General features: G+C 35.1%; 1 protein-coding gene and 1 long non-coding RNA gene across 2 annotated transcripts in view; one reads left to right on the forward strand and one right to left on the reverse strand.

The window, feature by feature from the left end:
• Positions 1-14,516, forward strand: part of LOC136852729 (uncharacterized) — a 255,061-nt gene that overhangs the window by 121,284 nt on the left and 119,261 nt on the right. The gene's annotated exons all lie outside the window — the stretch shown is intronic.
• The window catches only part of pst (pastrel), a 3,320-nt gene continuing 38 nt past the window's right edge, over positions 11,235-14,516 (reverse strand). Inside the window, exons 1-2 of the mRNA XM_067128178.1 lie at positions 14,252-14,516; positions 11,235-13,322 (exon numbers count right to left, since the gene is read on the reverse strand). The exon at positions 14,252-14,516 is cut by the window's right edge and continues 38 nt beyond it. Coding sequence (XP_066984279.1) covers positions 11,750-13,042 — 1,293 coding nt within the window. The 5' untranslated portion in view covers positions 13,043-13,322; positions 14,252-14,516 and the 3' untranslated portion in view covers positions 11,235-11,749. The remainder of the gene's footprint in view (positions 13,323-14,251) is intronic.

Here is a 14,516-nt window from a genome sequence, read left to right on the forward strand (position 1 = left end):
TATTCGTCCGTATGGAACTCCTGAAGAGGTCTCCTTCCTTATGCAACCCCTTCAGAGGGATTCGTCCTTTATGAAACCTCTTAATAGATATTCGTCCTCATGGAAACTCTCAAGAGGTAATCCTCCTTATGAGATTCCTTGAGAGGTATTCCTCCGTACGGAACCTCCTTAGACGTATTCCTGCTTATGGAACCTATTAAGAGGTAGTCCTCACTATTTATCTTTAGAGGTATTCGTCCTTCTGGAACCTCTTTGGAGGTATTCCTCCTTATGGAACCTCGCAAGAGGCATTCCTCCTTATCATGCGTTGCTCGATGGCGATGGAAGAGGAAGAGGAACTTGAACTTGTAAAGCGAAGGTTAAGTCTTCTTCTTCTTCTTCTTCTTCTTCTTCTTCTTCTTCTTCTTCTTCTTCTTCTTCTTTTTCTTCTCTCTGAGCTTTGCTGAGTCATGCGTTTTTAATTTTTACGTTGTAAGGAGGGTGTGTTTTGTGCAGTTAGGGATTTGAATATATACGTTGGGCTTAGAAGTCCCGAGCAAGAGTTGTATCATGAGATTTTAGGTTAGTTTATCCTTTATTTGTTATAACATGTTTTAGATTAAATTACCTTTTTTGTTATATCATGAGATTCTAAGTTAATTTACCTATTCTTTGTTTGATCATGAGGTTTTAGGTTAATTTACCTATTTTTCATTTCCAAGACAACTTTAAACTTTTTTTCCTAAAAGGTCAAAGCCTCGACATAACAGAATACCATTTGTCGAAAGTAAAAAGCAAAAAAAAAAAAAGAAAAAAAACGCAAATGTGAGTGAAAGAGAAGGAATAGGATGGCTAACAGAAATTACAAAAACAGCCAAATACATTAATATGATTCTGGTAATGTGTGTGTGTGTGTATATATGTATGTATATATATATATATATATATATATATATATATATATATATATATATATATATATATATATATATATATATATATAATTTATATATATATATATATAGTTTCTCGATTTTGTTTATTTTTTGTTTGTGTACATTACTGGATATAGGGAAGGGGCCTGATGTGTTTGTGTAGCAAAAGTAAAAAAAAAAAAACAGTTAGAGGCACTTCTCGTTGTTTACCCCCAGTTTATGTTACATTTCCCTACGTTGTTTTTCGTGATGTTGTTCATTTCACGTTTGTTTCATTCGAGTTTTACCGGCGATCAGCCTTCGTCTTTTCGTCTTGCCTGCCTTTACTGCATAGACGAAGAAGAACTGTAATTGAACGTTGTAGCACTTTATGGACTCTCTCTCTCTCTCTCTCTCTCTCTCTCTCTCTCTCTCTCTCTCTCTCTCTCTCTCTGCTATGGAGTCACACTTTCTCTCTCTCTCTCTCTCCCCCGAGTCTCTCGCCTATGGAGTCACGCTCTCTCTCTCTCTCTCTCTCTCTCTCTCTCTCTCTCTCTCTCTCTCTCTCTTGTTGAGTCACACTTTGTCTCTCTCCTACGTGTCACTCTCTCTCTCTCTCTCTCTCTCTCTCTCTCTCTCTCTCTCTCTCCTATGGAGTCACACTTTCTTTCTCTGTCTCTCTCTCTCTCGCTCTCACTCTCATATATATTCCCCCACCCTTTCCGTCGTTTTCGCCTGTTGCAATTAAAACTTCCCCCTCTCCTCTGCCTCAAAGACACGGAACTCGAGAGAAGGTTTTTCTTGTTCAATTAAGCCGAAATCGTCTACGGTCTCTCTCTCTCTCTCTCTCTCTCTCTCTCTCTCTCTCTCTCTCTCTCTCTCTCTCTCTCTCTCTCTCTCCCCTTTCCACACTATGTCATTGCTCCCCAATTGGTCCTGATGGCTGGCCGCCTCTGGTCTGTTGCGGTCAGGGCCTCTCAAGAGGGCGGCTACAGAATCATTTTGGTTCAGGCGGTTTTTTTTTTTCATTACAAGCTCGTTTTTGGTTTTTGCGATTGTTATTTGACTGCAGAATGATTTTGGATCAGGCGGTTTTTTTTACTTCATTACAAGTCCAGTTTTTTTTGGCGGTTGTTATGTAATTGCAGAATGATTTTGTATCAGGCGGTTTTTTTTTTATTTCATTACAAGTTTTAGTTTTTTTGGCGATTGTTACGTGACGGCGGAATCATTTTGGATCATGTGGTTTTTTGTTTACTTTTGGTTTTTGTCGAGTGTTACTTGATCACAGATTGATTTTGGATCAGGCGAGGTTTTTTTATTTCATTAAAAGTTAATTTTTGTTTTTTGCCGAATGTTACTTGACTACAAAATTATTTTGGTTCAGGCTGTTTTTTTATTTCATTACAAGTTCATTTTTGTTTTTTTGGTGATTGTTACTTGACTGCAGAATGATTTTGCATCTGGCGGTTTTTTTTTTATTTCATTAAAAGTTCATTTTTGGTTTTTGGCGAATTTTACTTGATTACTGAATCATTTTGTAGCAGGCAGTTTTTTTTTTTATTTCATCACAAGTTCGTTTTTGGTTTTTGGCGAATGTTACCTGACTACAGAATCATTTTGGATCTGGTGTTTTTGTTTTTATTTCAGTACAAGTCCATTTTTGGTTTTTGGCGAACGTTACCCGACTCCAAAATGAATTTGGTTCTGGCGGTTTTTTTTATTTCATTGCAAGTTCATTATTTTGGTTTTTGGCAATTGTTACTTGACTCCAAAATTTTGTTGGTTTTGAATTTTTTTTTTTAAATTTAATTACAAGTCAATTTTGTTTTTGGTTAATTTTACCTGACCATAAAATCATATTTTTCAGGCCATTTTTTAAAATTTATTTACAAGTTCATTTTGGTTTTGGCTAATTTTACCTGAACGTAAAGTCTTGGTTCAGGCCAATTTTTTTTTATTTAATTACAAGTTCAGTTTGGATATGATTAATTTTTCCTGATCGCAAATTCATTCTTGCTATTCATTTTCGTCCAAGTAAATTTTCTTTAACTATAAAATCATATGGGTTCTCGTAAGGTTTACTTTACTACAGACTCAGTTTTGATTCTGGCAAATTTTACTCCACCTCTAAGTCATTTTCGTTGTGGGAAATTTACTGTAAATTCAGTTCTAGTTCTGGGAAATTTTACTCTACCTCAAAGTCATTTTCGTTTTGGGAAATTTACTGTACTTTAAATTCATTTTTGGTACTGGGAAATTTTACTCTACCTCAAAGTCATTTTCGTTCTGGGAAATTTACTGTACTTTAAATTCATTTTTGGTTCTGGGAAATTTTACTCTACCTCAAAATCATTTTCGTTATGGAGAATTTACTGTAAATTCATTTTTGGTTCTGGAAAATTTTACTCTGACCTCTAAGTCATTGTCGGTCTGGGAAATTTACTGTAATTGAAATTCATTTTTGATTCTTGGAAATTTTATTGTACCTCAGAGTCATTTTCGTTTTGGAGAATTTACTTTAAATTCATTTTTGGTTCTGGGAAATTTTACTCTGCCTCAGTCATTTTCGTTCTGGGAAATTTACTGTAATTGAAATTCAGTTTTGGTTTTGGGAAATTTTACTCTACCTCGAAGTCATTGTCGTTCTAGGAAATTTACTGTAATTGAAATTCATTTTTGGTTCTTGGAAATTTTACTGTACCTCTAAGTCATTTTCGTTCTGGGAAATTTACTGTAATTTAAATGTATTATTGGTTCTGGGAAATTTTACTCTACCTCAAAATCATTTTCGTTCTGGGAAATTTACTGTAATTGAAGTTCATTTTTGGTTCTGGGAAATGTTCCTCTACCTCAAAGTCATTTTCGTTCTGGGAAATTTACCGTAATTGAAATTCATTTTTGGTTCTAGGAAATTTTAATCTACCTCAAAGTCATTTTCGTTTTGGAAAATTTACTGTAATTTATATTCATTTTTGGTTCTGGGAAATTTTACTCTACCGCAGTCATTTTCGTTCTGGGAAATTTACTGTAATTGAAATTCATTTTTGGTTCTGGGAAATGTTCCTGTACCTCAAAGTCATTTTCGTTCTGGGAAATATACCGTAATTGAAATTCATTTTTGGTTCCAGGAAATTTTACTCTACCTCAAAGTCATTTTCGTTCTGGGAAATTTACCGTAATTGAAATTCATGGTTCTGGGAAATTTTACTCTACCTCTAAGTCATTTTCGTTCTGGGAAATTTACTGTCAATTCATTTTTGGGTCTGGGAAATTGCTCTACCTCTAAGTCATTTAAGTTCTGGGAAATTTATTGTACTTTAAACTAATTTTTGGTCCTGGCAAATTTTTTTTTATCTAAGGTTTCGTTTTTCTTGTGGTGAATTTTGCTTAACTAGAAAATAATTTTGGTTTTGGCGAGTTTGACTCGATTATGAAGTCTTATTAGTTCAAATAATTTCATTTCAGACACTGAGTTTAGATGTGTCACCCACAGGACTTGTAATTCTGTTAAAAGTGTGGAGTAAAACATGAAATTTGAAAATTTTTGGAGTGAAACTTAAAATTCTGGTAAATATTTGGAGCAAAACTTTAAATTCTGTTAAATTTTTTTAGTAAAACTTGAAATTCTGTCAAGTATTTGGAGTAAAACTTGAAGTTGTATTACGTTTTTGGAGTAAAACTTGAAATTCTAGTATATCTTTAGAATAAAACTTCAAATTCTGTTGAATTATTGGAGTAAAATTTAAAATCTGTTAAATTTTTGCGGTAAAACTTGAAATTATGTTAAATTTTTTTAGTAAAACTTGAAATTCTGTTACATGTTTGGAGCAAAACTTGAAATTCTGTTAAATTTATGTAAAACTTGAAATTCTGTTAAATGTTTTGAGTGAAACTTGAAATTCTGTTAAATATTTCGAGTAAAACTTGAAATTCTCTAAAGTCTTTGGAGTAAAACTTGAAATTCTGGTATATTAGTAGATTAAAATTTAAAATTCTATTAAATTATTGGAGTAAAATTTAAATTATGTTAAATTTTTGTTGTAGAAAATGAAATTCTGTTAAATATTTTGAGTAAAACTTAAAATTTTGTTACGTTTCTGGAGTAAAATTTTAAATTCTGTTAATTTTTTTGAGTGAAACATGAAATTTTGTAAAAAAAAATTTTGGACTAAAACTTGAAAATCTGTTAAATACTTGGAGTAAAACTTGAAATTCTGTGAAATTTTTGGAGTAAAATTTGAAATTCTGTTAAATTTTTGGAGTGAAACTTGAAATCCTGTTAGATTTTTGGAGTAAAATTATAGTTGCCTTATATTCAAAACGAAATCATTACACTATTTATACTTAATATCTACCATCTACCGCTGCTGTAAGCAGTGTCATATCATCTACACCGTAGCTTTTGCACAGAACTTTCTAATGAACACCATATTCTTTAGAAACTTGAATTTCAAGTTAGTGGTCCCTGTGGGCTTGTTCCGTAGGAATAGGGTTCATGTTGTGTATAATAATAATAATAATAATAATAATAATAATAATAATAATAATAATGTACAAACACCCGAAATAGATGTGTCTTGAAGACCAGACAACAGAAAACCTGTAGTCTGTCAATTGCTGGCTGTTGTCTCCATTTCTGCTGGAAGGCTTCCAGCACCCCCTTTCAACAATACATAGAACACGTCCTCGCCTTGTGTTCCCTGGAATTCTTGGGAGGAAAGACAGGCCGCTGCCGTTACGTGACCTTTGACAGACATTCCGTTCCAGGAGTCTATTCTGGACGAGCTTGAATAGAAAAGATGGCGAATGTTCGCGTGGTTATGTACATGACCTTTTTCTGAATCTGACCTCGGAGTAGCATGGGAGGTGACATATTTCAGTGACGTTTTCTTGCCAGTTTTACGTCAGTGCGCCTCAGGCGGTGCACTGTAGGCATTCTTAGGTTCTTATGCACGTGCCTTCGGCCCGTAGCTGCAACCCCTTTCATTCCTTTTACTGTACCTCCGTTCATAATCTCTTTCGTCTTACTTTCCACCCTCTCCGAACAGTTGATTCATAGTGCAGCTGCGAGGTTTTCCTCCTGTTACACCTTTCAAACCCTCTTACTCTCAATTTCAGTTTCAGCGCTGAATGACCTCAAAGGTCCCAGCGCTTGGCTTTTGGCCTAATACTATAGCCTGTTCTTGGCAGATTTACCTTTTTTAACTCAAATTTTCTGTTGCATATTTGTCAAGTTGAATTGCCAGTAAATATGAATTAACCTCTAAATAAATTTTTTATTTTTGAATGCTCGGCTCGTCCTTTAAAATTTATGTAGCATTTAGAAACCCTTTTCTTTTAATAAAGAAGTTGACAGTATTAGCTATATATTATTTTAATAGGAAATGGGCATTAATTTTTCGACCGCAAGGAAATAGACAAAGTTATTTCAACCTTTTAACAGTCTTAGGAAACTTCTCACTTTTGAACACCATATTCTTCGGAAGCTTGAATTACAAGTTAATAATAATTACAATTTAATAATAATAATAGTAATGGTAATGATAATAATAATAATAATAATAATAATAATAATAATAATAATAGTAATAATAATAATAATTATTATTATTATTATTATTATTATTATATTTATTATATTTAGAAGATACTGTAAACCCCTATTCATATGGAACAAGCCGTCTCTTATCATGATAATAATAATAATGAATACGCCTGCCACACTTATCATTTGTTATAATAATAATGATAATAATAATAATAAATGAGAAGCCTGCCAAACTTATCATCTGCATCACAGAGCTTTCAAATGAACACCATATTCTTTGGAAGCTTGAGTTTCAAGTCATTGGCCCCTGCGGGCTTGTTCCATATGAATAGGGTTCATGATGTTTATAGAAACGTTGTTTATAGAGGTGGCCTCAAACCCCAAACATCTGTAACTAGAAATGGCCCCTAACCCTTCTTCGAGCCTCGTTGGATGACGTCCTCGGAATCTCGTTCTGCACTTCTTGATGTCCAATTAGAAAGGGAAGCGTAGTTGAGAGAGAGAGCGAGGGAGAGAGAGAGAGAGAGAGAGAGAGGGAGAAAGTAGCTTTATGAGTCTTTGCGTCTTTCGATAATTTTTCCTTTTGATGTTTAAAGCTTTCTGTATTTTTTTTCTTTTGCTGACTTTTTTCATTTTTATATGGTTTACAGTTTGTTTCAAAGTAGTCACTTTGTATGTTTATGGTTGTATAGTTTGTATGTATATATATTATGTATATAAGTATGCTGTGTATATACTCATGTATATATATTATATATGTATATATATGCATGTATATATATGTATATATATATATATATATATATATATATATATATATATATATATATATATATATATATATATATATATATATATATATATATATATATATGCGTCGTTAATCACTTATAAATTCCCCTTTTGGGAGGCTGGGTGAATTTAATATTAAATGACATTTGTAGCTTCTCGGCGTATGCGACAATATATATGTATATTTAAGCTGGTCCGTTGGCATAGTGGTTAGTGTCGTAGCATACCACTCAGATGTCGCAGGTTTGCGTCTCCCCCTGGGCGATGAAAAATCACTGGCTCTGTATCACGACCAGTTACTGCTGCATTGTGGGGTCTGCGGTGGGAGGTTGGAACCAACATTCTTTGGAAGCTTGAACTTCAAGTCAGTGGCCCCTTTGGTGGGCTTGTTCATCTACTGAAATAATTATATATATATATATATATATATATATATATATATATATATATATATATATATATATATATCACACTCATGTATATGTACATGGGTGTTTTAATGCTACTGCAATTTTGACGAGAGGTTAAGAACTGACGCAGTGTTCTTAGAAGTCCTTTTTTTTTCTTGGTCGTGTTCTAGAAAACTGAGGCAAGTATCTGTCGGTAAATGTTTTTCATCTAAAATCTTTTCAGGAACCTTTCGTCTTCAGAATGATTCTACGCCCTTTTACGGTACAAACATTCTGTAATACTAAAAATTTATTTTTTAGGACATATTAAGGTAGTTATAGCTTATATGTCTCATTATAGTCAAACAGTAAAAGGATTCAGTAATTCTAAAATTTCTTTTTGAATAACAAATCTATCAAGATATGTTATAACTTATTTGCCTGATTATAGTCAAACAGTATAGGGAGGGAGAAACATTCTTCTCTCTCTCTCTCTCTCTCTCTCTCTCTCTCTCTCTCTCTCTCTCTCTCTCTCTCTCTCCGGGGGGCCACAGGAGTTAATTGGAAATCACCGGCCAGGAAGCGCGGGTCTACGGGGCCAAATTGACCGAAAACTTGTAGCAGTAGAAAGTCTGCAAAAAGGAAGGAAGCTGTTGAAGGGAAAAGAACTTTCATCAGAGAAAAGAAAGGATGTGAAGTCGAAAGGAAGAAAAAGAAAGAAAGAATCCCTTGATTGTGCTGATACAGGAGTTTATGACGTATTGGGAATCCGTGAAAGTAGAGATTGTGTGGTGGGGAATCCTTAAAGTAAAAGGTTTGCGTAGTGGGAATCCGTAAAAATAAAGATTGTGTAGTAGGAATCCATAAAATAAAATATTTGCGTAGTAGGGATCCGGAAAAATAAAGATTGTGTAGTGGGAATCCATAAAATAAAAGATTTGCGTAGTTGGAATCCTTTAAAAAAAAGGCTGTGTGGTGGGAATCCGTAAAACATAAAAAAGGGTGTTTAATGGGAATCTGTGTAGTGGTAATCCATAAACACAAAAAGGTTGCGTAGTGGAATCGTAAAACAAAAGGTTGTCCGATGGGAACCTGTAAAACAAGAAGTCGTATAGTGGGAACCGTAAGATAAAAAGAATATGGAACTAGAAGCCATAAAACATGAAAGGTTGTGTGGGTGGGAATCCGTAAAAAAAAAAATTATGTGGTGGGAATCCGTAAAACAAAAGGTTCTGTAGTGGGAATCCATTAAACCAAAGCTTGAGTAATGGGAATCCTAAAACAAAAGGTTCTGTAGTGGGGATCCATTAAACCAAAGCTTGAATAGTGGAAATCCGTAAAATATAAAGCTGTGTAATCTTGACCGTACCATGCTAGTCCGCAAATATATATTTTAAAAAATAATTTTCAGCTCGTCATAAATAAGATTAGGTTTTGAAACAAACGTTGAAAGTCTATTAATCATTTAGCAGTGTCAAAACATTTGGTTAAAAAAGTCTTCCTATATTGCCAGCCAGAAATAAACCTCCATTTATAAAAATAAAAAAAAGAACAGAATAATAGGTTCTCAATGTAAACTCTACTTAACGTAAAAATTTTTTTTTATATATAATTAACTTTAGAGATGTTTTCAGTAAAACTATAATAATTTATCTTCTCTGCAACACAGCCCCCGCCCTTCCCCGGCGCCGTGAACCAGTTGTAATTTTTTTTTTAGTAAACTAAAAAAGAAAATCAAATGCAGAGATAATTTGATTTTCACGAAAACGTCATCGACATTTTATGAATCATAGAAAACGGGAGTGAAGATCAGAGGGTAAACACGTGAATTAGTTTTTTTAACTCGGACTGGCTGGTCATGTAGTGTGTACAAAGGATCTCTCTCTCTCTCTCTCTCTCTCTCTCTCTCTCTCTCTCTCTCTCTCTCTCTCTCTCTCTCTCAGCGTTTACCAGCACAAAAAAAAAAAATCATAGGAACAAGTCTACAATTGCTATTAATATGAAATGAGTAATGAGTGCAAGTGCCCTGTAATGGTGAGTTCACAGCGTTCACCCAGCGACGAAGTATGTCCTCCCAAATGTAAGTCTCTCTCTCTCTCTCTCTCTCTCTCTCTCTCTCTCTCTCTCTCTCTCTCTCTCTCTCTCTCTCTCTCTCTCTCTCTCTCTCTCGTTACAAAGCACTAACCTAATATTTTCGAAAAGGCGTTTGAAATTCTTGCAAATACGAATTGTGTGTGTTAGCTTATACTAGCTATCACGTACCCCTATGTTAGAGTATTCTCTGTTTATTATACATATAATGTCCGCTTGATTATTTGATTATTTATCTAATTTTGTACTTTTACACTTAAAACATACAGACATCTGTATTTTGGTCGTTAGTCATATTGCTCAAGATGTATACATCCATTAATGAAACTGGTAATTGCTAATGTTGACTTTGGGTCCAAAGTTATAAGAAATAAGATCGTAAAATTTTATCATACCTATATTGTAGTAATATAGGCAAAGATTGGCTGGAGTGAATGCCCTTGAATCTATGGGTTATTGTGTTATATTTCTTGGCTTTCCTCAAAAATTCAAAATTGCAATTTTTTTTTTTTTTAATGCAGACATCGCTGTGGTTCCTATTTTTGATACTGCGTTTATACAAATAACCGTTGTGAATATTCTTTAGTTAATAAAGAGAATGTAGATTTTATGCTGTCGAATTTTTTTATTTTTTTCTTATCGACATATCATTGACTATGCTAGCTAGTATGGAAAAAAATAATGTAACGGCTGTCAAAAATTTTCTGATGATTATTTTGCTGAAATTTGCCATCCCCCAACTACACTTTATGCAAAATTCTACTAACATTATATACAATGTTGTTATGTAACCGTTTAAAATTGCATTTTAGTTTTCTGAAAAGAAAACTATTGTGCCGGCTTTGTCTGTCCGTCCTCACTTTTATCTTGCAGCCCTTAGATCTTAAAAACTACTGAGGCTAGAGGCCTGCAAATTGGTATGTCGACCATCCACCCTCCAATCATCAAACATACCAAATTGCAGCCCGCTAGCCTCACTAGTTTTATTTTATTTAAGGTTAAAGTTAGCCATAAAAATACTGGCAACGATATAGGATAGGCCACCACCGAGCCGTGGTTAATGCAATATGCCGAGACCACCGAAAGATAGATCTGTTTGCAGTGGCCTTGATCATAAGCTGTAGCGGCTGTACAGAAAACTCGATTGCGCCGAAGAAAATTCGGCGCATCATACTTGTTCATCATTCGTTACGAAATGGCATCAAACTGACCAGTTTCTTGGCCCTAACCTTTGATTATTTAAAATCTTGGTTTATTTTTAATCTTGTTTATTTTGAACTGACAGCAGCAGAATTCTTGCATTTATGTTCTTAGGGTATGGCCGGCTAGTTATTATTATTATTATTATTATTATTATTATTATTATTATTATTATTATTATTATTATTATTATTATTATTATTATTATTATATGTGATTTTGCAATATACTTTCTGCACGTAGGTGTATCTTATACATGTCAGATGTTTTGTAACCTTGAATATATTATTTTTCAAATATTTAATTATATAATAATAATAGTAGCAGTAATATACTTTATTTTGACAAAATAGTCATACAAAATGTTCTAACAGACAATAAAATGAAAGTGCAATGAAAAATTATATCACTCACGGAGAAAAGCAAAGCTCTGAGCAGGTAATTAAAGAAAAGCGCTTATTACGAGAAGCCTCCATGAGTAATTTTAACAAAACTAAACATTTTTACCAGGGTTAATTATATAATTATAGATATTGAAAGAATCATTAGTACTTGTTAAATCCGCGATTTGATTTATAAAACAAAATGGTCTTCGCCTTCAAAGGGGTTTTGTATTCCTGTCAGAAACAAACTTTAATGGGCGTTTTCACAACGCTGTACTTTTTCTATTAAATTGTTAAATATTAGTAAGACTATTTTCTGTTAAATTGTTAAATATTAGTAAGACTACTAACAAGCCCGGGTGGATTTTAACACAATGTGGCTGGCCCCTTGTTAATATTCAATTTACCAGATTTCAGTTTTAGTTCTTTAAGTTAAGTTTTGAGTCAGTTTTAACACTTCTCAGCGGCACCATATTGCCCCTCTGGCCTCACTTCAAATTCGGCCAGAAATTCCTCAGCATTTCTGATCCTCTTGATCTTCTTGACATACTCAGTGTTCCTTTGTATTGTCTTCACTTCCCAGGTCTCGTCGCCAAGTTCTTTGCGTTGACTCCCATCCACATCTTCTATATTAGGGAACTTATTCGAATTCATTTTCTTGAAATAGATCTCTTTGGATTCCCTGATGATGGCTTTGGCAGTTTCCAGAGAGATGTCTGAATGCGTGAGGAAAAATATGCAGGTAGTGAACTGCATGGCTTCCAGGGCAGTGATTCCTGGTGTTTTGCTCAGTTCGTTGGCGTACGACAAGACGTTCAGACCACAGGTAGATATTATTGCCATATCTAATCCAATGCAGACGGCTCTTATCTCCTCGCTCACTGGGGTGCCAAAAACTCCAGTGTGGGTCAGTGCCTTTTTAGGGTCTACGCCAGTGATGGCGGCTATCGACTTGAGAATATTCAGCCAGCACATTCTTGCCTCGGCGTTTTCCATGCCCACGGACTGGTCGTGTTTGAAACGGTCAGCTAGTATGCCGATGCTTCTGCCCGTGTCATAAACTGCTCTGGTAGTCTTGACGACAATGCTGCCCAGAATCACAACAGCGCCTATCACAGCTGTTTGTGGGAAGAAGGTCATGCCGAGACCAGTGACCATCCCAAGAGAAGATGACGTTTTCAGAACACTGTCCATTTTGTCCAGAAATTCTGTCAGGTCGCCCCTGGCCGTTTGGTCATAAAACTGCGGGCACTCGTCAGCGTTGCCTTTGATATATATTCCCCCTTCGGGGACGCAAATCCAGCAGACATTCCAGATATTCTCTTCCAGATAATTATTCCATGAGTGATAGACCCTTCCGATGTGGTCGATAAAGTACGAGTTACTGACATCTAGAACCTCTTCAGTGTCTCTCCTCACCCTGAAGACTGGAACCACCGTATCTATCATGCCTTCCCTGTACACGCACGTGAATATAACAGCAATGTAAACATCTTGAAATGTCTCTTTGGAGTACTTGATACACTTGGATTTGATCTCGTCGACCATTTGCTTCTCCTCATCTGACAGACCAAAGTCATCTGCAGTGCTCTTCGGCTGGCCGTGAATAGCTATGGCTATTTTTTGCCACAGGTGCTGTTCATCTTCGGGTAACTTATATATCTCCCATATTCTGTTTCCCAGGGATAGTAAGAAAAGCTTCTGGCGCAGACTCGATTGGGTTTTCCAGTCATCTAGAGTCATGGCTACTCTGCTTCTCAGAGACACCAAATAAAAGTAAACCTCGCTTTTTTCAGCACTGCAACGAAGTTATAGGTCACATAAAATGTAATATTAATTCAGTTTCACTTTTAAAGTTATTGAATTCTTGAGTGCATTGAACAGCAGGCTGAATTCTTAAGATGCTGTTTCTCTTTGGCTTATATAATATAGCACTTTATTCTCTCATACCTTTGGTAATACTGATCCCATAGTCGTATCTCTCTTGATTATTTCCTTAAAGCCTCATCTCCACAAGTCCAACCTGTAACAGCATGCAGTGAATCAGTTGGGTTAACCACTGAAAATTTATTTATATAAAGGCAACAGGTCACAGACAATTTGCAAATTGGACATTTATTCAACAACATAAAAATTAACGAACAGTAATCTCATTAGCATCACACAATGATTTTTAAAAATCCTAAAGATGATATGGTCTGAGGGAATTGAGTAAGATAGCTGATTAAATCCGAAACAAGAAACAAGTAGTTATTGTAAGTCTCTTGCACTGACCAATACTTCGTATACTGGATAAATGTATTGATGATTCATTACTGAAGTTGCACTGAACCCTTGTGATCATGGAGTTCTCACAACAGAGCTACTAAGAATAGTCATGCCTTGCTAATAGCACTGCTTCCTTAAGTTTCACATCGCTATTACTACCATTTGGAACTTAATAATGAGCTTGTAGAATGAATTATAGAGCTCTGTTTCTGAAACAATTGTGAACAGTTATGTGAAAACATATTATGATGTCTGTCATACCGAGAGCAATGAGACTAGGCCTGGAGCGGTGGTGCTGGCGTTTGGCCAAAGCGCCGCTCAGTTGCTATGGGCATTGTTATTCTTACAGCTAAGTTGTTTGGGCATCACACAGCTGCATATTCACACCTACTTTTGTTCTTAGTACTCTTTTGTTTATCACCACGTTGTGGTTGTGTATTCGATAAACGTGTATGTTTACACCTCCAGTCTGCACTTAGAATACTATCAGGTGATGCTATACAAAACAGGTATAATCTCAAGGCTGGCAGGAGTAGCCTATTCTGTCAGGACGGTATTAACAGCGATATTTGTTACGAAATGATCATCCCTGTAGTGGGAATAGAGTATAGACCCCAAAACTGTCAACAAAGCTGTTTTAAACATTCTAATTTGAATAAAAAAATCTTAACGAAATCAGCTTACCATATTGTATAAGAAACTCCTCTTCCTCAGAGTTCACAGTGCTGGATCAATCTGCCAACTCGCTAATCCAAATTCCGAAGTTGTCAGTAATATATACAAGATAGTCCAACGAGCCACTGTCAAGAGGGGTAATAAACCCTTACTGCTCTTCACTGAGCAAACTGAGACCAGTTAATATGCAAAAGATTTACTTGAAACAATCCAACTTCCAAGAGCTGCAGTCAAGTACACTTAGCAACAAAACCTTGTGATCTTTAGTGTGCAG

Source organism: Macrobrachium rosenbergii, chromosome 26 (assembly GCF_040412425.1).
Source record: "Macrobrachium rosenbergii isolate ZJJX-2024 chromosome 26, ASM4041242v1, whole genome shotgun sequence".
In the NCBI taxonomy this organism is placed as follows: Eukaryota; Metazoa; Arthropoda; class Malacostraca; order Decapoda; family Palaemonidae; genus Macrobrachium; species Macrobrachium rosenbergii.